General features: G+C 43.1%; 1 protein-coding gene across 1 annotated transcript in view; it reads left to right on the top strand.

The window, feature by feature from the left end:
• Window positions 1-14,517: 14,517 nt before the first annotated feature.
• LOC128661765 (cilia- and flagella-associated protein 20) overlaps window positions 14,518-26,354 on the top strand; it is a 127,283-nt gene continuing 115,446 nt past the window's right edge. The window contains exon 1 of the mRNA XM_053715985.1: window positions 14,518-14,718. Within this exon, the coding sequence (XP_053571960.1) occupies window positions 14,518-14,718 (201 nt within the window). The remainder of the gene's footprint in view (window positions 14,719-26,354) is intronic.

Consider the following 26,354-nt stretch of genomic DNA (forward strand, 5'->3'; position numbering starts at 1 on the left):
TGATATACACAGCTGTATGACTCACACACAGATAGTTACTATATACACACACAGCACTCACACAGTAATACTCAGTACTGATATACACAGCTGTATGACTCACACACAGATAGTTACTATATACACACACAGCACTCACACAGTAATACTCAGTACTGATATACACAGCTGTATGACTCACACACAGATAGTTACTATATACACAGCACTCACACAGTAATACTCAGTACTGATATACACAGCTGTATGACTCACACACAGATAGTTACTATATGCTATACACACAGCACTCACACAGTAATACTCAGTACTGATATACACAGCTGTATAATCACACACAGATAGTTACTATATACACACAGCACTCACACAGTAATACTCAGTACTGATATACACAGCTGTATGACTCACACACAGATAGTTACTATATTCTATATACACACAGCACTCACACAGTAATACTCAGTACTGATATACACAGCTGTATGACTCACACACAGATAGTTACTATATTCTATATACACACAGCACTCACACAGTAATACTCAGTACTGATACACAGCTGTATGACTCACACACAGATAGTTACTTTATACACACAGCACTCACACAGTAATACTCAGTACTGATATACACAGCTGTATGACTCACACACAGATAGTTACTATATTCTATATACACACAGCACTCACACAGTAATACTCAGTACTGATACACAGCTGTATGACTCACACACAGATAGTTACTTTATACACACAGCACTCACACAGTAATACTCAGTACTGATATACACAGCTGTATGACTCACACACAGATAGTTACTATATACACACACAGCACTCACACAGTAATACTCAGTACTGATATACACAGCTGTATGACTTGCACACAGTTACTATATGTACTTTTGGCAGACTTAGTCACAGAGATACTTAGTACTGATATACACAGCTGTATGACTCACACACAGATAGTTACTATATACACACAGCACTCACACAGTAATACTCAGTACTGATATACACAGCTGTATGACTCACACACAGATAGTTACTATATACACACACAGCACTCACACAGTAATACTCAGTACTGATATACACAGCTGTATGACTCACACACAGATAGTTACTATATACACACACAGCACTCACACAGTAATACTCAGTACTGATATACACAGCTCTATGACTCACACACAGTTACTATCTGTACTTTTGGCAGACTTAGTCACAGAGATACTTAGTACTGATATACACAGCTGTATGACTCACACACAGTTACTATCTGTACTTTTGGCAGACTTAGTCACAGAGATACTTAGTACTGATATACACAGCTGTATGACTCACACACAGTTACTATCTGTACTTTTGGCAGACTTAGTCACAGAGATACTTAGTACTGATATACACTATTGCTTTAATTGCCTGTTACATTGGTTTAATTGCTGTCAGTATGAATGGTAAGGAAAGCCCTGAGGTAAGCTCTGTGATCACAGACCAGGGCCCCTGTAATCACATACAGACAGGGTGGGTAATTATACATTCCTCACATTCCCCCTGTGCCTAACAACAGCTCAGTGTGTGTCTGTGAATGGTGCATTGTCTGCAGGTAATGCACCTGCTATTTGCTGCTGATGTTCTATACTCACTTGGCTAACCCTTTGTATGCTGAGAGGAATTCTCCTGTATCGGATGATCACAATCTCGCCGGCATAGAGAGAAATCCTGAGATATTTATTGGGACATCACATAAACTTATCAGCACAATGTTTCAGTCCAAACGATCTTAATCATGTTGTAAATAAAATGACTCAAACCACACTTCTTATACCCAGAATGGGCGGAGCTAATTAACTAAACAGGTGTATATTAATTTCTTCACAGCCATTCATCTATTACATTTCCCTCTAGTGGTGATAATGACACTGTATACCTGAGCCAATACCATATAATAAATTATTCATATACATTAAAACTATATATACAATTATATACATAGATAGATACAGCAATCTAATTCAAAAGAGAATTAACTTTTTTCAAAATGACATCCATTAAGCAATGTGTATATTCTCTTGGGGAGCCTCTTAATACACGATATTCCAATCTATTTCCCTATTCATACTTTTGGGATTTAGAGATTGTAAAGTATCCAAAAAGTTTCTCCAGCCTTGAGAATTTTAATCCTATCACCCCCTCTCCTTGGTTTTGTAATCTGTTCATTCACCTGGAATCTCAGTTGTGATATTGTATGACTTGCGTCTAATTATTCGTTAGAGACGGGGGCTTCATTATTAATACACCGTATATTAGTCTTGTGTTCATTTATCCTGTTCCTTATTCTACGTGCACATTCCCCTATGTAAAGGGGTGCGAAAAAACCTCTGCTTTAATCTTCTTATTGCAATAACAGCAGCCAAGGCATGGAAAACAACCTAGTTTAGGTGTGGATAGATAAAATGGTTTTATTAGAGCCAATGGGGTAGATTTTACAAACAGCGGATGTTGCTTTCTACGCCCAAAGCTTCCGGCTCGCCAGAAATGTAAGTTAAGAAGCAGCAGCAGCCGTAAGAACACTGCTCATTAACTTGTCCACCACCCATCGGAATGATTGACACCCCTGCTAGCGGCCGAATCATGTTCACCCGACACTTCTTAAATCTACCCCAATATCTACTCTCACTATTTTGTCTGTTACATTTTTACTCCCCTATATGCAGGCATAGGTACCACACCAAATTATTTTATGTGTGGGTTCAAATCTCTCAAAATAGACCAATGATTATTAATAATCCTTCTTATCCTATTACTCAAGCCTAGGCCAAAATAAACTTTCACGATTCAGATAGAGCATGCAATTTTAAACAATTTTCCAATTTACTTTTATCACCAATTTTGCTTTGTTCTGTTGGTATTCTTAGTTGAAAGCTTACCCTAGGAGGTTCATATGCTAATTTCTTAGACCTTGAAGGCCACCTCTTTTCAGAATTCATTTTAACAGTTTTTCACCACTAGAGGGTGTTAGTTCACGTATTTCATATAGATAACACTGTGCTCGTGCACGTGAAGTTATCTGGGAGCAGGCACTGATTGGCTAAACTGCAAGTCTGTCAAAAGAACTGAAATAAAGGGGCAGTTTGCAGAGGCTTAGATACAAGATAATCACAGAGGTTAAAAGTATATTATTATAAATGTGTTGGTTATGCAAAACTGGGAAATGGGTAATAAAGGGATTATCTATCTTTTAAAACAATAACAATTCTGGTGTAGACTGTCCCTTTAAACCTAACACCCTAAAATAAACCCTGAGTCTAAACACCCCTAATCTGCCACCCCCAACATCGCCGCCACCTACATACAGTTATTAACCCCTATTAAACCCTAATCTGCCGCTCCCAATGTCGCCGCCCCTATACTAAAGTTATTAACCCCTAAACCTCACACTAACCCTAACGTAACCCTAACCCTAATGTAACTCTAAGCCTAACACCCCCTAACTTTAACATAATTAAAATACAGCTAAACTAAAGTTACAATTATTAACTAAATAATACCTATTTTAAACTAAATACAAATTTACCTGTGAAATAAAACCTAAACTAGCTATAATATAACTAATTGTTATATTGTAGCTAGCTTAGGTTTTATTTTTATTTCACAGGTAAGTTTGTATGTATGTATGTAATAAATACAAACTTACCTGTGAAATAAAACCTAACCTGCCTTACACTAAAACCTAACATTACAAAAAAAGAGGCCATCTGGATGAAGACTTCTTGCCGCATGGATGATGGCTTCGCCGGCTGGATGGATCCTTCAAGCGGGACTTCAAGAACTGTAAGTGGATCGTCGGGGGTTAGTGTTAGGTTTTTTTAAGGGTTTTTTGGGTGGGTTTTATTTTTAGTTTAGGGTCTGGGCAGTAAAAGAACTAAATGCCCTTTTAAGGACAATGCCCATACAAATGCCCTTTTCAGGGCAATGGGTAGCTTAGTTTTTTTTTAGATAGTTATTTTATTTGGGGGGTTGGTTGTGGGGGTGGTGGGTTTTACTGTTGGTGGGGGGTTGTATTTTTTTACAGGTAAAAGAGCTGATATATTTGGGGCAATGCCCCACAAAAGACCATTTTAAGGGTCATTGGTAGTTTATTGTAGGCTAGGGTTTTTTTGTTATTTGGCGGGGGGGGGGGTTATTTTGATAGGGCTATTAGATTAGGTGTAATTCTTTTTTATTTTTGATAATTTGTTTCTTATTTTTCTAAATTTTGTGTTTTTTTTGTAATTTAGTTTTTTTTTGTAATTAGATACTTTTTGTAATTTTTAGAGTAGTGTTAGGATTTTTTAACGTGTAGTTTAGTTTAATTTAATTGGTAGTTAGTTTAATTTTAGTTTAATAATTTCAATAGTTTAATTGTTAGTTTTAAATTAGTTTATTTAATTTTACAGGTAAGTTTTAATTTAAGATAGGGAAACTATCATTTTAATATAAAGTTAGGGGGTCGTTAGGTTAAGGGGTAATAGTTTATTTTAGTATATTTCGTTGTGGGGGGCTTTCAGTTTAGGGGTTAATAGGTTTATTATAGCAGCGGTGTGGGCGGACGGCAGATTAGGGTTTAATAATATTTAAATAACCCCTAAACCTAACACTAACCCCTGAAGATCCACTTACAGTTTTTGAAGACTGGACATCCATCCTCATCAAGCCGGGAGAAGTCTTCATCCAAGCGGGCAGAAGTTCTCAACGAAGCCGGGAGAAGTCTTCATCCAAGCGGGCAGAAGTCCTCAATGAAGCCGGGAAAAGTCTTCATCCAAGCGGCAAGAAGTGGTCCTCCAGGCGGGCAGAAGTCTTTATCCAGACGGCATCTTCTATCTTCATCCTTCCGACGCGGAGCGGCTCCATCTTCAAGACATCCGGCACGGAGCATTCTCTTCATACGGTCCCTGCCGTACACTGAAGGTTCCTTTAAATGACTTAATCCAAGATGTGGTCCCTTGAATTCCGATTGGCTATCAGCCAATCAGAATTAAAGGTGAAAAAATCCTATTGGCTGATGCAATCAGCCTATAGGATTGAGCTTCAATCCTATTGGCTGATCCAATCAGCCAAAAGGATTGAGCTTGCATTCTCTTGGCTGATTGGAACAGCCAATAGAATGCAAGTTCAATCCTATTGGCTGATTGCATCAGCCAATAGGATTCCGCGCCGGATATCTTGAAGATGGAGCTGCTCCGCGTCGGAAGGATGAAGATAGAAGATGCCGTCTGGACAGTGGCGTATTTAGGTTTTGTGCTGCCCTAGGCACACAAAATTCTGCTGCATAATTTGTATAATTTGACTTTTGTTTAGAAAATGTTAACGGCCAGGACTTGCATGTTGTGTGTGTATGGCTCAATTATTTATATAAAGGACAGACTAGGTATAATATCCACATCATGTGTGAATTAGATGCTGCAACACCTGAAAACTGATATCAGAACCACAAGCAAACAATACATAGAATGTACAAAATAAAGCAAACATTCCAAAATGCATAAACTAATAAGAAAGTCTATGCACAAAACCCGGTGCCGGTCACTGACAATATTAGCACCAAATAATGAGAGTGCACAGAGAGCTGCAGAATAAAGGACACAGATAAAGTCAGCTATACCCCATCTGAAACCTGGACCCCCAGAACACACCATGGAGGTGAAGCCAGGAGATAATAACGGGGATCTAAGCGTTCAATCTCTGGTCTAATGCGCAGGACGGACTAAGCATACATTAGGGGACAATGATACAGCAACAGAATAAACGAGAGATGAAGCCAGGAGATAATAACGGGGATCTAAGCGTTCAATCTCTGGTCTAATGCACAGGACGGACTAAGCATAGATTAGGGGACAATGATACAGCAACAGAATAAATGAGAGGTGAAGCCAGGAGATAATAACGGGGATCTAAGCGTTCAATCTCTGGTCTAATGCACAGGACGGACTAAGCATACATTAGTGATAACGATACAGCAACAGAATAAATGAGAGGTGAAGCCAGGAGATAATAACGGGGATCTAAGCTTTCAATCTCTGGTCTAATGCGCAGGATGGACTAAGCATACATTAGGGGACAATGATACAGCAACAGAATAAACGAGAGATGAAGCTGAGTACACTACACCTCTACTATCCCTAGGACTCCCTCCCTTGTAATAACCAAACCTGGGTAGTAAATGTACTTGGGGATCTAAGTGTCTCAGTTCTCTCTAATTCATGCAAATGTCCTAGGGATAGTAGGGGTGTAGTGTACTCGGCTTCATCTCTCGTTTATTCTCTATTGCTGAATCGTTGTCCCTAATTTATGCTTAGTCTATCCTGCGCATTAGACCAGAGATTGAAAGCTGCTTAGATCCCCGTTACTATCTGTCCTGGCTACACCTACATCCATGGTGTGTTCTGGGGGGTCCAGGTTTCAGATGGGGACAGGCGCAGCAGGCCTCAAGCCTAATGTGTCATGCGCATACACCAGACTAGCGCTTGCGGTTATACCGGTCCATCCTGCTTACCTGGTGGCATCAGCCACATTCCTAATGAAGAGGGAAGAGTTGGGTGGACTGGCCGCGAATAACTAGACATAACGCGGCAGGAGCCGGACAGCCGTGAATCTCAGACAGGAGTCCAGGACTGTCATGAAATTGGTTTACTTTCAGTCTGAATCCCGCTGAGGTGTAAGAGGGTGGTGCGTCTGGCCTCAGGGAGGCGACGGTGGGTGTGACTGTGATGAGATAAGGGCCTGGTAACCATATTTGGTTTTGGCAAAGCTTGAAACGGTAGCATGCACTTTCAAGTTAATTTTTTTTTTTTTTAATGATCGCATATTCAGTGCAGCCATGGCAAGTGACGCCCCCCAAAAGCTGCCGCATAGGCACTGGCCTTGTTGGCCTATGCATTAACACGCCCCTGCGTCTGGATGAAGACTTCTGCCTACCTGGAGGACCACTTCTTGCCATCTAGATGAAGACTTCTGCCCGTCTGGAGGATGACTTCTTGCCACTTGGATGAAGACTTCACCCGGCTTTGTTGAGGACTTCACTTCTGCCCGCTTGGCTGAAGACTTCTCCCGGCTTGATGAGGATGGATGTCCGGTCTTCAGGGTTAGTGTTAGTTTTTTTTAAGGGTTTATTGGGTGGGTTTTATTTTTAGCTTAGGGTTTGGGCAAAGAAAAATAGCTATATGCCCTTTTCAGGGCAATGGGGAGCTTATGTTTTTTAGATAGGATTTTATTTGGGGGGTTTGGTTGTGTGGGTGGTGGGTTTTACTGTTGGGGGGTTGTTTGTATTTTTTTTTACAGGTAAAAGAGCTGATTTCTTTGGGGCAATGCCCCGCAAAAGGCCATTTTAAGGGCTATTGGTAGTTTAGTGTACAGAACGTTCAATAAATGTCCACAGCACTTCTTTACATTAAATTTCCTTTATTTGTCACACAGGCATCACAATTGTAAGCAACGTTTCGGGTAGCAACCCTTACTCATGCTTTAGGTATACATTTAAAACTTCACCCTTATAAACCTTTTAAAATTTGCGCCAACTACTACAATAGGGGCTCTGCTGCTCTCTTGTGGTGAAAAAATATAATTACACCATATTCTAAAAATGTATTATTATTTATATATCTTAAACGTTTACCTATAGTTATAGTTGCCTGTGCATTCTATTTTTCATTTAGAGAAACTTATAGGAAGAACCTTTGAAAAAAATCTTTGACGTATTAATTTTTGAAATATTATGAAAAACTTATAGTTGTATTCTTTGACTTATAGAAAAACTGTCCAATCATATTCTCTATTTAAACCTTTAGGGGTCATACTTTCTAATTCTCTAATCCAAAACATTTCTTTTTGTTTTAGTCATTTTTCTCTACTACTACCATTTCTTTGTGGGCCTACACTATCTACCAGCGGTTTCGAAGAGGAGCAGTCTGTGTTTTGATTCGTTTGAACTATTTGAACATTCACTAGTATCACAGTGTTTGAACACCCGGTACAGGTGTTTCATATTTTATTGTCTTGTACATTTTTTCTGTTGTACTTATCAGTGCACCTGATTTGTTATTTTACAAATAATTTGAGATCACATATATATTGTTTTTTTATACTTTGCATTGCCTTGTAATCTATTGTCTACCAATCCCTATTGGCTTCAAATCAAGTCACATTTATTTCCTTTGTTTCACTTTTATTGTTTTTTCGTTTTCACAGTCCCATCCCCCCCTTTTTGTCTTACCTCAGCGCACCCTTAATATACGCTTTTTTGTCTACACTATCTATGATTTGCTACCTAAGTTGGCTTATTTGGTGTCCACACTTCAAAAAGTGATGTGACACCGGTGCCTCTACATTGTTGTTCCTGATGTTTGACCTTTGTTGTGACATCCTATCTCTGGCCATACGGATGGTTTCCCCTATATAAATCAGGGAACAGGGGCATTTAATTAGATAGACCACATGTACAATAGTCCCTTATTTGATATTTTTTTCCCTCTCCTTGGATGAAAGAAACTATTGCCCTTTATCATTGAGCTGCAGCTCATACATCCCAGACATGGGAAACATCGTAGGTAGTTTAGTGTAGGTTAGGGTTTTTTATTTTGGGGGGGCTTTTTTGTTTTGATAGGGCTATTAGATTAGGTGTAATTAGTTTAAATATTTGATCATTTCTTTTTTTATTTTGTGTAACTTAGTGTTTGTTTGTTTTTGTAATTTAGTTAATTGTATTTAACTAATGTAATTTATTTAATTGTAGTGTAATGTTAGCTGTTGGTGTAAGACAGGTTAGGTTTTATTTTACAGGTAAATTTGTATTTATTTTAACTAGGTAGCTAGTAAATAGTTAATAACTATTTTAAATAGGAATTATTTAGTTAATGATAGTAATTTTTATTTAGATTTATTTTAATTATATTGAAGTTAGGGGTATTAGGGTTAGACTTAGGGTTAGGTTTAGGGGTTAATAACTTTAGTATAGTGGCGGCGGTGATGTTGGGGGTGGCAGATTAGGGGTTAATAATATTTAACTAGTGCTTGCGATGCGGGAGTGCGGCGGTTTAGGGGTTAATATGTTTATTAAAGTGGCGGCGATGTCAGGAGCGGCAGATTAGGGGTTAATAATTTTATTTTAGTGTTTGCGATGTGGGAGGGCCTCGGTTTAGGGGTTAATAGGTAGTTTATGGGTGTTAGTGTACTTTGTAACACTTTAGTTATGAGTTTTATGCTATGGCTTTGTAGCGCAAAACCCATAACTACTGACTTTAGATGGCGGTATGAATCTTGTTGGTATAGGCTGTACCGCTCACTTTTTGGCCTCCCAGGCAAAACTTGTAATACCAGCGCTATGGAAGTCCCATTGAAAAAGGACTTTTAGAAAGGTGCAGTAGTTACGTTGCGTTACGGCCAAAAAGGTGTGCGGTACAGCTGTAAATACAAGACTCGTAATAGCAGCGGTAGTGAAAAAGAGCCATAACGCTGCTTTTTCACTCATAACGCAAAACTCATTAGCCGAATATTAGTTATTACTAAGAGACTTAAGCTGCACCTATTAACACTGTGACATTTGTGCACTTAAGTATATATTCTGATACATCTAAATACAGTACCTGATACTTAGGCCCCTAGTTATCAAGCCGTCAACCTCAAATACGCTGGAATTCCGCAGCGTATTTGTGGCGAGGCTGATTTGCCTTAGTTATCAAAGGCTAGAGACCGGCAAAAGTAGAATTTTGTGACGTAAACTTCAATCCGCCGGACTCAGTCCGACACAGATCGATTTTTACGTCACTCCAGATGTTCCGCACACAAGTACGGCACAATCTGACTACTTTTGCTAGTTATCAAAAAACTAGCAGGTACGCTCGGCACTTTTCCGGCCCAGCGTACCTGGTTTTCAAACCGCCACCCTGGAGGCGGCGGATCCCATAGGAATCAAAGGGAGTCTGACCATAGCGAAAGTTCATGTTCGCTGCTGACAGACATCCCATTGATTCCTATGGGAAATGTGTACACCTAACACCCTAACATGTACCCCGAATATAAACACCCCTAATCTGTCCCCCCTACACCGCCGCAACTAAATAAAGTTATTACCCCCTAAACCGCCGCTCCCGGAGCCCACCGCAAGCTACTCTATACATATTAACCCCTAAACCGCCACTCCCGGAGCCCACCGCAACTATAATATATGTATTAACCCCTAAACCGCCGCTCCCGGAGCTCACCGCCACCTACATTATACCTAGTAACCCCTATCCTGCCCCCCCTATACCGCCGCCCTCTATAATAAAGTTATTAACCCCTATCCTGCCGATCCCGCACCTCGCCGAAACTAAATAAATAGTTTAACCCCTAAACCGCCGCTCCCGGACCCTGCCGCAACCTATATTAAATTTATTAACCCCTAATCTGCCCCCCCTACACCGTCGCCACCTATAATACATTTATTAACCCCTCTCCTGCCCCCCACTACACTGCCGCCACTGTAATAAATTTATTAACCCCTAAACCTAAGTCTAACACTAACCCTAACACCCCCTAACTTAAATATTAATTAAATAAATCTAAATAATATTTCTATTATGAACTAAATTAATCCTATTTAAAACTAAATACTTACCTTTAAAATAAACCCTAATATAGCTACAATATAAATAATAATTATATTGTAGCTATCTTAGGATTTATTTTTATTTTATAGGTAACTTTCAATTTATTTTAACTAGGTACAATAGCTATTAAATAGTTATTAACTATTTAATAGCTTACCTAGCTAAAATAAAGAGAAATTTACCTGTAAAATAAAAACTAACCTAAGTTACAATTACACCTAACACTACACTGCACTTAAATAAATTATTCCTATTTAAAACTAAATACTTACCTGTAAAATAAACCCTAATATAGCTACAATGTAATTAATAATTACATTGTAGTTATTTTAGGAATTATATTTATTTTACAGGTAACTTTGTATTTATTTTAGCTAGTTAGAATAGTTATTAAATAGTTATTAACTATTTAATAACTACCTAGCTAAAAGAAATACAAAATTACCTGTAAAATAAATCCTAACCTAAGTTACAATTAAACCTAACACTACACTATCATTAAATAAATTAAATAAATTAACTACCAATAACTACAATTAAATACAATTACATAAACTAACTAAAGTACAAAAAAAAAAAGCTAAGTTACAAAAAATAAAAAAAATAGGTTACAAACATTTAAAAAATATTACAACAATTTTAAGCTACTTACACCTAATCTAAGCCCCCTAATAAAATAACAAACCCCCCCAAAATAAAAAAATGCCCTACCCTATTCTAAATTAAAAAAGTTCAAAGCTCTTTTACCTTACCAGCCCTTAAAAGGGCCTTTTGTGGGGCATGCCCCAAAGAATTCAGCTCTTTTGCCTGTAAAAGAAAAATACAACCCCCCCAACATTAAAACCCACCACCCACATACCCCTAATCTAACCCAAACCCCCCTTAAAATAACCTAACACTAATCCCCTGAAGATCATCCTACCTTGAGTCGTCTTCACTCAGCCGAGCAGCGATGGAACCGAAGAGGAGACCCGGAGCGGCAGAAGTTATCCTCCAAGGGGCGCTGAAGAAATCTTCCATCCGATGAAGTGATCCTCCAGTCGGCGCTGAAGAAGTCTTCCATCCGGGCGATGTCATCTTCCAAGAGGCGCTGAAGAAGTCTTCTATCCGGGCGATGTCATCTTCCAAGCGGGGTCTTCAATCTTCATCCCGCCGACGCGGAACATCCTTCTTTACCGACGGACTACTGACGAATGAAGGCTCATTTAAGGGACGTCATCCAAGATGGCGTCCCTTCAATTCCGATTGGCTGATAGGATTCTATCAGCCAATCGGAATTAAGGTAGGAAAAATCTGATTGGCTGATTGGATCAGCCAATCAGATTCAAGTTCAATCCGATTGGCTGATCCAATCAGCCAATCAGATTGAGCTTGCATTCTATTGGCTGATCGGAACAGCCAATAGAATGCGAGCTCAATCTGATTGGCTGATTGGATCAGCCAATCGGATTGAACTTGAATCTGATTGGCTGATTCAATCAGCCAATCAGATTTTTCCTACCTTAATTCCGATTGGCTGATAGAATCCTATCAGCCAATCGGAATTGTAGGGACGCCATCTTGGATGACGTCCCTTAAAGGAGCCTTCATTCGTCGGTAGTCCGTCGGTAAAGAAGGATGTTCCGTGTCGGCGGGATGAAGACTGAAGATTGAAGACCCCGCTTGGAAGATGACATCGCCCGGATAGAAGACTTTTTCAGCGCCTCTTGGAAGATGACATCGCCCGGATGGAAGACTTCTTCAGCGCCGCTTGGAGGATCACTTCATCGGATGGAAGATTTCTTCAGCGCCGCTTGGAGGATAACTTCTGCCGCTCCGGGTCTCCTCTTCGGTTCCATCGCTGCTCGGCTGAGTGAAGACGACTCAAGGTAGGATGATCTTCAGGGGATTAGTGTTAGGTTATTTTAAGGGGGGTTTGGGTTAGATTAGGGGTATGTGGGTGGTGGGTTTTAATGTGGGGGGGTTGTATTTTTCTTTTACAGGCAAAAGAGCTGAATTATATTGTAGCTATCTTAGGGTTTATTTTACAGGTAAGTATTTAGTTTTAAATAGGAATAATTTATTTAAGTATAGTGTAGTGTTAGGTGTAATTGTAACTTAGGTTAGTTTTTATTTTACAGGTAAATTTCTCTTTATTTTAGCTAGGTAAGCTATTAAATAGTTAATAACTATTTAATAGCTATTGTACCTAGTAAAAATAAATTGAAATTTGCCTGTAAAATAAAAATAAATCCTAAGATAGCTACAATATAATTATTATTTATATTGTAGCTATATTAGGGTTTATTTTAAAGGTAAGTATTTAGTTTTAAATAGGAATAATTTATTTAAGTATAGTGTAGTGTTAGGTGTAATTGTAACTTAGGTTAGTTTTTATTTTACAGGTTAATTTCTCTTTATTTTAGCTAGGTAGGCTATTAAATAGTTAATAACTATTTAATAGCTATTGTACCTAGTTAAAATAAATTGAAATTTGCCTGTAAAATAAAAATAAATCCTAAGATAGCTACAATATAATTATTATTTATATAGTAGCTATATTAGGGTTTATTTTAAAGGTAAGTATTTAGTTTTAAATAGGATTAATTTAGTTCATAATAGAAATATTATTTAGATTTATTTAATTAATATTTAAGTTAGGGGGGTGTTAGGGTTAGTGTTAGACTTAGGTTTAGGGGTTAATAATTTTATTACAGTGGCGGCGGTGTAGTGGGGGGCAGGATAGGGGTTAATAAATTTATTATAGGTGGCGACGGTGTAGGGGGGGCAGGATAGGGGTTAATAAATTTAATATAGGTAGCGGCGGGGTCAGGGAGCGGCGGTTTAGGGGTTAAACTATTTATTTAGTTTCTTGCGATGTGCAGGATCAGCAGGATAGGGGTTAATAACTTTATTATAGAGGGCGACGGTATAGGGGGGGCAGGATATGGGTTACTAGGTATAATGTAGGTGGCAGCGGTGTCCGGGAGCGGCGGTTTAGGGGTTAATACATTTATAAGAGTTGCGGCGGGGTCTAGGAGCGGCGGTTTAGGGGTTAATACATTTATAAGAGTTGCGGCGGGGTCTAGGAGTGGCGGTTTAGGGGTTAGTAACTTTATTTAGTTGCGGGGGGCTCCGGGGGCGCCGGTATAGGGGGTAGAACAGTGTAGTTTAGTGTGGGTGCTTAGTGACAGGCTAGCAAGAAAGCTGTAAAAAAGCCGAAGAGCAGTGAGATCGGATGAGTGATAGCTCTCACAGTCCGCTGCTCATCGCCCTGTACTTGGTGCGCGGATTTTTGACAGCTTTTTTGATAACTTAGGCGAATTTTTGCAGGTCCGCGGCGGCGATGTGAGGCGAGCTTAGGCAGGCGTATTGGGCCGGCGAAGACAGGTAAAATAGACACGTTGATAACTACCTCCCTTAGTATCAATATGTGAGCAATATTTAAATGGTGCATCTGTTTTATACTCTAGATTGTTTAAAACACATCCCCCAATACTAATGATTGCTGAGAGATACAATATTATGCTTATTAAGTTCTTATAAACCGAAAGCCATCAATATATTACAGTCTAATAATATTGTAACACAACTGACAAGGCACACGCCAGTGCTAACAATCTATACATTTAATGCCGTTTCATTACAAGATGTGTTTTCCCAACTTGATTACAGGCAGCTCTAATAATTGATTCCAGTCTAACTTTTGTCTGCATTGTTTGATTTTATTACATTCATTTTTTATTTTTATCTCTAATAAAGTTTGTTTTAAATACACACATAACACATATGCCCTAATCAGAAGGAGGGTACTTTTCAGTGCTTATATAGTATCACTTCTTGTTCAATAAAGTTTGTAAGATACAGATACCATATAACCACCGATTATTTGAATTAAAATGGTAATGACCCTCATTGTAATAATATATAAGAGTGCCATCCAACCATCAATCCAGAATACCCGTCTCACTCTGGGCCACAACCAGGTCAGACGTCTCACTCTAGGCCACAACCAGGTCATGTGTCTCACTCTGGGCCACAACCAGGTCACGCTTCTCACTCTAGGCCACAACCAGGTCATGCGTCTCACTCTGGGCCACAACCAGGTCAGACGTCTCACTCTAGGCCACAACCAGGTCACACGTCTCACTCTGGGCCACAACCAGGTCATGCGTCTCACTCTAGGCCACAAACAGGTCACGTCTCACTCTAGGCCACAACCAGGTCACGTCTCACTCTAGGCCACAACCAGGTCACACGTCTCACTCTGGGCCACAACCAGGTCATGCGTCTCACTCTAGGCCACAACCAGGTCACGTCTCACTCTGGGCCACAACCAGGTCACGCTTCTCACTCTAGGCCACAACCAGGTCACGTCTCACTCTGGGCCACAACCAGGTCACGTCACACTATGGGCCACAACCAGGTCACGTCACACTATGGGCTAGAACCAGATCACGTCTCACTATGGGCCAGAACCAGATCACGTCTCACTCTAGGGCAAAACCAGGACACATCTCACTCTGGGCCAGAACAATAATTATTTTTGTGCCCAGGGAATGTGCATTGAAGTGATAACAGTAACAGCATTTCATGTACCCACTTTATTGTAACAGAGAGAGATGAGGATAGAGAAAGAATGAGAGATACACAGAGAGAGGCACAGGAAGAAATACACAGAGAGAGTGAGAGACAGAGCGAGAGTGAGGGACACAGAGAGAGAGCGTAAGACACAGAGGTCGTGAGAGACACACAAAGAAAGAGTGAGGACACACACAGAGAGAGTGAGAGACACACACAGAGAGAGTGAGAGACGCACACAGAGAGAGTGAGAGACGCACACAGAGAGAGCGAGAGACACAGAGCGAGAGACAAAGAGAGAGAGCGCGAGAGACACAGAAAGAGAGCGAGAGACACACACACAGAGAGAGTGAGAGACACACACAGAGAGAGTGAGAGACACACACAGAGAGAGTGAGAGACACAGAGTGAGAGAGTGAGAGACACAGAGTGAGAGACACACAGAGAGAGAGTGAGAGACACACACAGAGAGAGTGAGAGACACACAGAGAGAGAGTGAGAGACGCACACAGAGAGAGTGAGAGACACAGAGAGAGAGTGAGAGACACACAGAGAGAGTGAGAGACACACAGAGAGAGAGTGAGAGACGCACACAGAGAGAGTGAGAGACACAGAGAGAGAGTGAGAGACACACACAGAGAGAGTGAGAGACACAGAGTGAGAGAGTGAGAGACACAGAGTGAGAGACACACAGAGAGAGAGTGAGAGACACACACAGAGAGAGTGAGAGACACAGAGAGAGAGAGTGAGAGACGCACACAGAGAGAGTGAGAGACACAGAGAGAGAGTGAGAGACACACAGAGAGAGTGAGAGACACACAGAGAGAGAGTGAGAGACGCACACAGAGAGAGTGAGAGACACAGAGAGAGAGTGAGAGACACACAGAGAAAGTGAGAGACACACAAAGAGAGTGAGAGACACACAAAGAGAGTGAGAGACACAGAGAGAGAGACACACAGAGAGAGAATGAGAGACACACACAGAGAAAGTGAGACACACACACAGAGAGAGTGAGAGACACACACAGAGAGAGTGAGAGACACAGAGTGAGAGAGTGAGAGACACACAGAGAAAGTGAGAGACACACAAAGAGAGTGAGAGACACACAGAGAGCGTGAGAGACAGTGAGAGACACACAGAGAAAGTGAGAGACACACAAAGAGAGTGAGAGACACACAAAGAGAGTGAGAGACACAGAGAGAGAGACACACAGAGAGAGAATGAGAGACACACAGAGAGAGTGAGAGACACAGAGTGAGAGACACACACAGAGAGAGTGAGAGACACACACAGAGAGAGAGAATGAGAGACACACAGAGAGAGTGAGACACACACAGAGAGAGTGAGAGACACACAGAGAGAGTGAGAGACACACAGAGAAAGTGAGACACACAGAGCGAGAGAAACAGAGAGAGAGCGAGAGACACAGAGACAGAGACACAGAGATAGAGAGTGAGAGACACACACAGAGAGAGTGAGAGACACACACAGAGAGAGTGAGAGACACACACAGAGAGGGTGAGAGACACACACAGAGAGTGAGAGACACACAGAGAGAGTGAGAGACACACAGAGAGAGTTAGAGACACACAGAGAGAGAGTGAGAGACACACAGAGAGAGTGAGAGACACACACACACAGAGAGTGAGAGACGCACACAGAGAGAGCGAGAGACACAGAGCGAGAGACAAAGAGAGAGAGAGAGAGAGACACAGAAAGAGAGCGAGAGACACACACACACAGAGAGAGTGAGAGACACACACAGAGAGAGTGAGAGACACACACAGAGAGAGTGAGAGACACAAACATAGAGAGTGAGAGACACACACAGAGAAAGTGAGAGACACACACAGAGAGAGTGAGAGACACAGAGTGAGAGAGTGAGAGACACAGAGTGAGAGAGTGAGAGACACACACAGAGAGAGTGAGAGAGAGAGAGACGCACACAGAGAGAGTGAGAGACACAGAGTGAGAGAGTGAGAGACACACAGAGAAAGAGAGAGACACACAAAGAGAGTAAGAGACACACAGAGAGCGTGAGAGACAGTGAGAGAGAGTGAGAGACACACAGAGAAAGTGAGAGACACACAAAGAGAGTGAGAGACACAGAGAGAGAGACACACAGAGAGAGAATGAGAGACACACACAGAGAAAGTGAGAGACACACACAGAGAGAGTGAGAGACACACAGAGAGAGTGAGAGACACACGGAGAGAGAGTGAGAGACGCACACAGAGAGAGTGAAAGACACAGAGTGAGAGAGTGAGAGACGCACAGAGAAAGTGAGAGACACACAAAGAGAGTGAGAGACACACAGAGAGCGTGAGAGACAGTGAGAGACACATAGAGAAAGTGAGAGACACACAAAGAGAGTGAGAGACACAGAGAGAGAGACACACAGAGAGAGAATGAGAGACACACAGAGAGAGTGAGAGACACAGAGTGAGAGACACACACAGAGAGAGTGAGAGACACACACAGAGAGAGTGAGAGACACACAGAGAGAGTGAGAGACACACAGAGAGAGTGAGAGACACACAGAGAGAGTGAGGGACACACAGAGAGAGTGAGGGACACACAGAGAGAGAGAATGAGAGACACACAGAGAGAGTGAGACACACACAGAGAGAGTGAGACACACACAGAGAGAGTGAGAGACACACAGAGAGAGTGAGAGACACACAGAGAGAGTGAGAGACACAGAGCGAGAGACACAGAGAGAGAGCGAGAGACACAGAGACAGAGACACAGAGATAGAGAGTGAGAGACACACACAGAGAGAGTGAGAGACACACACAGAGAGAGTGAGAGACACACACAGAGAGAGTGAGAGACACACAGAGAAAGTGAGAGACACAGAGCGAGAGACACAGAGAGAGAGCGAGAGACACAAAGAGAGAGCGAGAGACAAAGAGATTGTGAGAGACACACAGAGAGAGTTAGAGACACACACAGAGAGAGTGAGAGACACACACAGAGAGAGTGAGAGACACACAGAGAGAGTGAGAGACACACAGAGAGAGTTAGAGACACACACAGAGAGAGTGAGAGACACACAGAGAGAGTGAGAGACACACACAGAGAGAGTGAGAGACACACACAGAGAGAGTGAGAGACACACAGAGAGAGTGAGAGACACACAGAGAGAGTGAGAAACACACAGAGAGAGTGAGAGACACACAGAGAGAGTGAGAGACACACAGAGAGAGTTAGAGACACACAGAGAGAGTGAGAGACACACAGAGAGAGTGAGAGACACACAGAGAGAGTGAGAAACACACAGAGAGAGTGAGAGACACACAGAGAGAGTGAGAGACACACAAAGAGAGTGAGAGACACACACAGAGAGAGTGAGAGACACACAGAGAGAGTGAGAGACACACAGAGAGAGTGAGAAACACACAGAGAGAGTGAGAGACACACAGAGAGAGTGAGAGACACACAGAGAGAGTGAGACACACACAGAGAGAGTGAGAGACACACAGAGAGAGTGAAAGACACAGAGAGAGATTGAGAGACACACAAAGAGAGTGAGAGACACACAGAGAGAGTGAGAGACACACACAGAGAGAGTGAGAGACACACACACAGAGAGAGAGAGACACAGAGTGAGAGAGTGAGAGACACACAGAGAAAGTGAGAGACACACAAAGAGAGTGAGAGACACACAGAGAGCATGAGAGACAGTGAGAGAGAGTGAGAGACACACAGAGAAAGTGAGAGACACACAAAGAGAGTGAGAGACACACAAAGAGAGTGAGAGACACAGAGAGAGAGACACACAGAGAGAGAATGAGAGACACAAACAGAGAAAGTGAGAGACACACACAGAGAGAGTGAGAGACACACACAGAGAGAGTGAGAGACACAGAGTGAGAGAATGAGAGACACACAGAGAAAGTGAGAGACACACAGAGTGAGAGACACACAGAGAGCGTGAGAGACAGTGAGAGACAGTGAGAGACACACAGAGAAAGTGAGAGACACACAAAGAGAGTGAGAGACACAGAGAGAGACACACACAGAGAGAGAATGAGACACAGAGAGAGTGAGAGACACAGAGTGAGAGACACACACAGAGAGAGTGAGAGACACACGTAGAGAGTGAGAGACACACGTAGAGAGTGAGAGACACACACAGAGAGAGTGAGAGACACACACAGAGAGAGAGAATGAGAGACACACAGAGAGAGTGAGACACACACAGAGAGATTAAGAGACACACAGAGAGAGTGAGAGACACACAGAGAAAGTGAGACACACAGATCGAGAGACACAGAGAGAGAGCGAGAGACACAGAGACAGAGACACAGAGATAGAGAGTGAGAGACACACACAGAGAGAGTGAGAGACACACACAGAGAGAGTGAGAGACACACAGAAAGTGAGAGACACAGAGCGAGAGACAGAGAGAGAGAGCGAGAGACATAAAGAGAGAGCGAGAGACAAAGAGAATGTGAGAGACACACACAGAGAGAGTTAGAGACACACACAGAGAGAGTGAGAGACACACACAGAGAGAGTGAGAGACACACAGAGAGAGTGAGAGACACACAGAGAGAGTTAGAGACACACACAGAGAGAGTGAGAGACACACACAGAGAGAGTGAGAGACACACAGAGAGAGTGAGAGACACACATAGAGAGTGAGAGACACACAGAGAGAGTGAGAAACACATAGAGAGAGTGAGAGACACACAGAGAGAGTGAGAGACACACAGAGAGAGTGAGAAACACACACAGAGAGAGTGAGAGACACACAGAGAGAGTGAGACACACATAGAGAAAGTGAGAGACACACAAAGAGAGTGAGAGACACAGAGAGAGACGCACAGAGAGAGTGAGAGACACACAGAGAGAGAGTGAAAGACACAGAGAGAGAGTGAGAGACACACAGAGAGAGTGAGAGACACACAGAGAGAGAGTGAGAGAGACACACAGAAAGAGATAATGAGAGACACACAGAGAGAGTGAGAGACACACAGAGAAAGTTAGAGACACAGAGAGAGAGAGACAGAGAGAGAGAGAGTGAGAGACACACAGAGAGAATGAGAGACACACAGAGAGCGTGAGAGACACAAAGAGAGAGTGAGAGACACACACAGAGAGAGTGAGAGACACACAGAGAGAGTGAGAGACACACAGAGAGAGTGAGAGACACAGAGATAGAGATTGAGAGACACACAGAGAGAGTGAGAGACACACAGAGAGAGTGAGAGACACACACAGAGAGAGTGAGAGACACACAGAGAGAGTGAGAGACACACAGAGAGAGTGAGAGACACACAGAGAGAGTGAGAGACACACAAAGAGAGAGTGAGAGACACAGAGCGAGAGACACAGAGAGAGAGTGAGAGACACAGAGAGAGAAAGAGAGACACAGAGATTTTGAGTGACACACACAGAGAGAGTGAGAGAGACACACAGAGAGAGAGAGAGAGAGAGAGAGAGACACAGAGATCGTGAGAGACACACAAAGACAGAGACACACACAGAGAGAGTGAGAGACACACAGAGAGAGAGAGAGAGAGAGAGAATGAGAGACACACAGAGAGAGTGAGAGACACACAGGGAGAGTGAGAGACACACATAGATAGAGCGAGAGACACACACAGAGAGAGTGAGAGACACACAGAGAGAGTGAGAGACACACAGAGAGAGTTAGAGACACACAAAGAGAGTGAGAGACACACAGAGAGAGTGAAAGACACACAGAGAGAGTGAGAGACACACAGAGAGAGTGAGAGACACACAGAGAGAATGAGAGACACATAGAGAGAGTGAAAGACACACAGAGAGAGTGAGAGACACACAGAGAGAGTGAGAGACACACAAAGAGAGTGAGAGACACAGAGAGAGAGATTGAGAGACACACAGAGAGAGTGAGAGACACACAGAGAGAGTGAGAGACACACAGAGAAAGAGTGAGAGACACAGAGAGAGAGAGTGAGAGACACACAGAGAGAGAGTGAGAGACACAAAGAGAGAGTGAGAGACACACAGAGAGAAAGTGAGAGACACACAGAGAGAGAGTGAGAGACACAAAGAGAGAGTTAGAGACACACAAAGAGAGAGTGAGAGACACAAAGAGAGAGTGAGAGACACACACAGAGAGAGTGAGAGACACACAGAGAGAGTGAGAGACACACACAGAGAGAGCGAGAGACACAGAGATCGTGAGAGACACACACACACACAGAGAATGAGAGACACACATAGAGCGTGAGAGACACACAGAGAGAGTGAGGGACACACAGAGAGAGTGAGAAACACACATAGATAGAGCATGAGAGACACAAAGAGAGAGTGAGAGACATACACAGAGAGAGTTAGACACACACAGAGAAAGTGAGAGACACACAAAGAGAGTGAGAGACACAGAGAGAGACGCACAGAGAGAGTGAGAGACACACAGAGAGAGAGTGAAAGACACAGAGAGAGAGTGAGAGACACACAGAGAGAGTGAGAGACACACAGAGAGTGAGAGAGACACACAGAAAGAGATAATGAGAGACACACAGAGAGAGTGAGAGACACACAGTGAAAGTTAGAGACACAGAGAGTGAGAGACAGAGAGAGAGAGAGTGAGAGACACACAGAGAGAATGAGAGACACACAGAGAGCGTGAGAGACACAAAGAGAGAGTGAGAGACACACACAGAGAGAGTGAGAGACACACAGAGAGAGTGAGAGACACACAGAGAGAGTGAGAGACACAGAGATAGAGATTGAGAGACACACAGAGAGAGTGAGAGACACACAGAGAGAGTGAGAGACACACACAGAGAGAGTGAGAGACACACAGAGAGAGTGAGAGACACACAGAGAGAGTGAGAGACACACAAAGAGAGAGTGAGAGACACAGAGCGAGAGACACAGAGAGAGAGTGAGAGACACAGAGAGAGAACGAGAGACACAGAGATTTTGAGTGACACACACAGAGAGAGTGAGAGAGACACACAGAGAGAGAGAGAGAGACACAGAGATCGTGAGAGACACACAAAGACAGAGACACACACAGAGAGAGTGAGAGACACACAGAGAGAGAGAGAGAGAATGAGAGACGCACAGAGAGAGTGAGAGACACACAGGGAGAGTGAGAGACACACATAGATAGAGCGAGAGACACACACAGAGAGAGTGAGAGACACACAGAGAGAGTGAGAGACACAGAGAGAGAGATTGAGAGACACACATAGAGAGTGAGAGACACACAGAGAGAGTGAGAGACACACAGAGAGAGTTAGAGACACACAAAGAGAGTGAGAGACACACAGAGAGAGTGAAAGACACACAGAGAGAGTGAGAGACACACAGAGAGAGTGAGAGACACACAGAGAGAATGAGAGACACATAGAGAGAGTGAAAGACACACAGAGAGAGTGAGAGACACACAGAGAGAGTGAGAGACACACAAAGAGAGTGAGAGACACAGAGAGAGAGATTGAGAGACACACAGAGAGAGTGAGAGACACACAGAGAGAGTGAGAGACACACAGAGAGAGAGTGAGAGACACAGAGAGAGAGAGTGAGAGACACACAGAGAGAGAGTGAGAGACACACAGAGAGAAAGTGAGAGACACACAGAGAGAGAGTGAGAGACACAAAGAGAGAGTTAGAGACACACAGAGAGAGAGTGAGAGACACAAAGAGAGAGTGAGAGACACACACAGAGAGAGTGAGAGACACACAGAGAGAGTGAGAGACACACAGAGAGAGTGAGACACACACAGAGAAAGTGAGAGACACACAGAGAGAGTGAGAGACACACAGAGAGAATGAGAGACACACAGAGAGAGTGAAAGACACAGAGAGAGATTGAGAGACACACAGAGAGAGTGAGAGACACACAGAGAGAGTTAGAGACACACAGAGAGAGTGAGAGACACACAGAGAGAATGAGAGACACACACAGAGAGAGTGAGAGACACACATAGAGAGTGAGAGACACACAGAGAGAGTGAGAGACACACAGAGAAAGTGAGAGACACACAAAGAGAGTGAGAGACACAGAGAGAGAGTGAGAGATACAAATAGATAGAGCGTGAGAGACATACAGAGAGAGTGAGAGACACACAGAGTGAGACACACACAGAGAGAGTGAGAAAAACAGACAGAGAGAGTGAGAGACACACATGGAGAGTGAGAGACACACACACAGAGAGAGTGAGAGACACACATAGAGAGTGAGAGACACACACACAGAGAAAGTGAGAGACACACAGAGAGAATGAGAGACACACACACAGAGAGAGTGAAAGACACACAGAGAGAGTGAGAGACACACAGAGAGAGTGAGAGACACACAGAGAGAATGAGAGACACACAGAGCGAGTGAAAGACATACAAAGAGAGTGAGAGACACACAGAGAGAGTGAAAGACACAGAGAGAAATTGAGAGACACACAGAGAGAGTGAGATACACAGAGAGAGAGTGAGAGACACACATAGAGAGTGAGAGACACACAGATAGAGAGAATGAGAGATACACACAGAGAGAGTGAGAGACACACAGAGAGAGAGAATGAGAGACATACAGAGAGAGTGAGAGACACACAGAGAGAGAGTGAGAGAGACACACAGAGAGAGTGAGAGACACACAGAGAGAGTGAGAGACACACAGAGAGAGAGTGAGAGACACACAGAGAGAGAGTGAGAGACACAGAGAGAGAGAGTGAGAGACACACAGAGAGAGTGAGAGACACACAGAAAGAGAGACACACAGAGAGAGAGACACAGAGATAGAGCATGAGAGACACACAGAGAGAGTGAGAGACACACAGAAAGAGAGACACAGAGAGAGAGACACAGAGATAGAGCATGAGAGACACACAGAGAGTGAGAGACACAATGAGAAAGTGAGAGACACAGAGCGAGAGACACAGAGATAGAGCATGAGAGACACACAGAGAGAGTGAGAGACACAATGAGAAAGTGAGAGACACAGAGCGAGAGACACAGAGAGAGAGAGAGACACACACAGACAGAGTGAGAGACACACAGAGAAAGTGAGAGAAACAGAGTGGGAGACACAGAGAGAGAGCGAGAGACACACAGAGAGAGCGAGAGACACAGAGATTGTGAGAGACACACACAGAGAGAGTGAGAGACACACACAGAGAGAGTGAGAGACACACACAGAGAGAGTGAGAGACACACACAGAGAGAGTGAGAGACACACACAGAGAGCGAGAGACTCAGAGATCGTGAGAGACACACACACAGAGAGAGAATGAGAGACACACAGAGAGAGTGAGAGACACACAGAGAGATAATGAGAGACACACAGAGAGAGTGAGAGACACACAGAGAGAGTGAGAGACAAACATAGATAGAGAATAAATGACCTAGGTCACCAGAGGGCGCTCACTATACACAACATATGAGTAAAAAATGAACAGTTGTTAACCTAAACAACTAACTACAACAATGTCTAAAACACAATTGAACAACAAATCAGAAATTACAATCACTATTGATATAATGAAAAGTGGAACCTCATTAAATGGCGTTGAATTCAATGTCCATAATTGGTTGGCTAGGTTTCGGAGATAAAGTCCTTGGAATCCTGGAAGTCTCAATTGGTCCCAAGGCTAGGGACACTTTCCCGCGGCTGCACTCTCCACAACGATCCCGGAATGGAAAACGTGTTTGCTGGAAAGATGGTGAAAAAAAGGAAGAGAGGCGCACAAATGTGTGTATCAATCGGTACAATTCGGCAAAACTCCAAATATTGTATGCACAGGGTACTCACACTTTGGCACAGCACACCAGTGTGCTTGTGGAAGCGGGCTGGCACTCAGAGCTGACCAGCTGGCTCTCTCCGGCACTTTCTTGGAAACAGTGGCTGTCCTGTATGTTAGGCTGTCTGGTAGTGGTGTGCTTGTATTCAAACTCCAGGCTCAAGTTGTATTAAAATGAATTAAAAACTTTTATTGCACAGGGTTAACAAGCACATATGAAATAGGTACAAGTAAAATATTGCTACGCGTTTCTCGGCCCTCCTGGCCGTTTCATCAGGCATATGCCTGATGAGACACAAAGAGAGAGTGAGAGACACACACAGAGAGAGTGAGAGACACACAGAGAGAGTGAGAGACACACACAGAGAGAGCGAGAGACACAGAGATCGTGAGAGACACACACACACACAGAGAATGAGAGACACACATAGAGCGTGAGAGACACACAGAGAGAGTGAGGGACACACAGAGAGAGTGAGAAACACACATAGATAGAGCATGAGAGACACAAAGAGAGAGTGAGAGACATACACAGAGAGAGTTAGACACACACAGAGAAAGTGAGAGACACACAAAGAGAGTGAGAGACACAGAGAGAGACGCACAGAGAGAGTGAGAGACACACAGAGAGAGAGTGAAAGACACAGAGAGAGAGTGAGAGACACACAGAGAGAGTGAGAGACACACAGAGAGAGAGTGAGAGAGACACACAGAAAGAGATAATGAGAGACACACAGAGAGAGTGAGAGACACACAGTGAAAGTTAGAGACACAGAGAGTGAGAGACAGAGAGAGAGAGAGTGAGAGACACACAGAGAGAATGAGAGACACACAGAGAGCGTGAGAGACACAAAGAGAGAGTGAGAGACACACACAGAGAGAGTGAGAGACACACAGAGAGAGTGAGAGACACACAGAGAGAGTGAGAGACACAGAGATAGAGATTGAGAGACACACAGAGAGAGTGAGAGACACACAGAGAGAGTGAGAGACACACACAGAGAGAGTGAGAGACACACAGAGAGAGTGAGAGACACACAGAGAGAGTGAGAGACACACAAAGAGAGAGTGAGAGACACAGAGCGAGAGACACAGAGAGAGAGTGAGAGACACAGAGAGAGAACGAGAGACACAGAGATTTTGAGTGACACACACAGAGAGAGTGAGAGAGACACACAGAGAGAGAGAGAGAGAGACACAGAGATCGTGAGAGACACACAAAGACAGAGACACACACAGAGAGAGTGAGAGACACACAGAGAGAGAGAGAGAGAATGAGAGACGCACAGAGAGAGTGAGAGACACACAGGGAGAGTGAGAGACACACATAGATAGAGCGAGAGACACACACAGAGAGAGTGAGAGACACACAGAGAGAGTGAGAGACACAGAGAGAGAGATTGAGAGACACACATAG

Source organism: Bombina bombina, chromosome 5, assembly GCF_027579735.1.
Source record: "Bombina bombina isolate aBomBom1 chromosome 5, aBomBom1.pri, whole genome shotgun sequence".
NCBI lineage: Eukaryota > Metazoa > Chordata > Amphibia > Anura > Bombinatoridae > Bombina > Bombina bombina.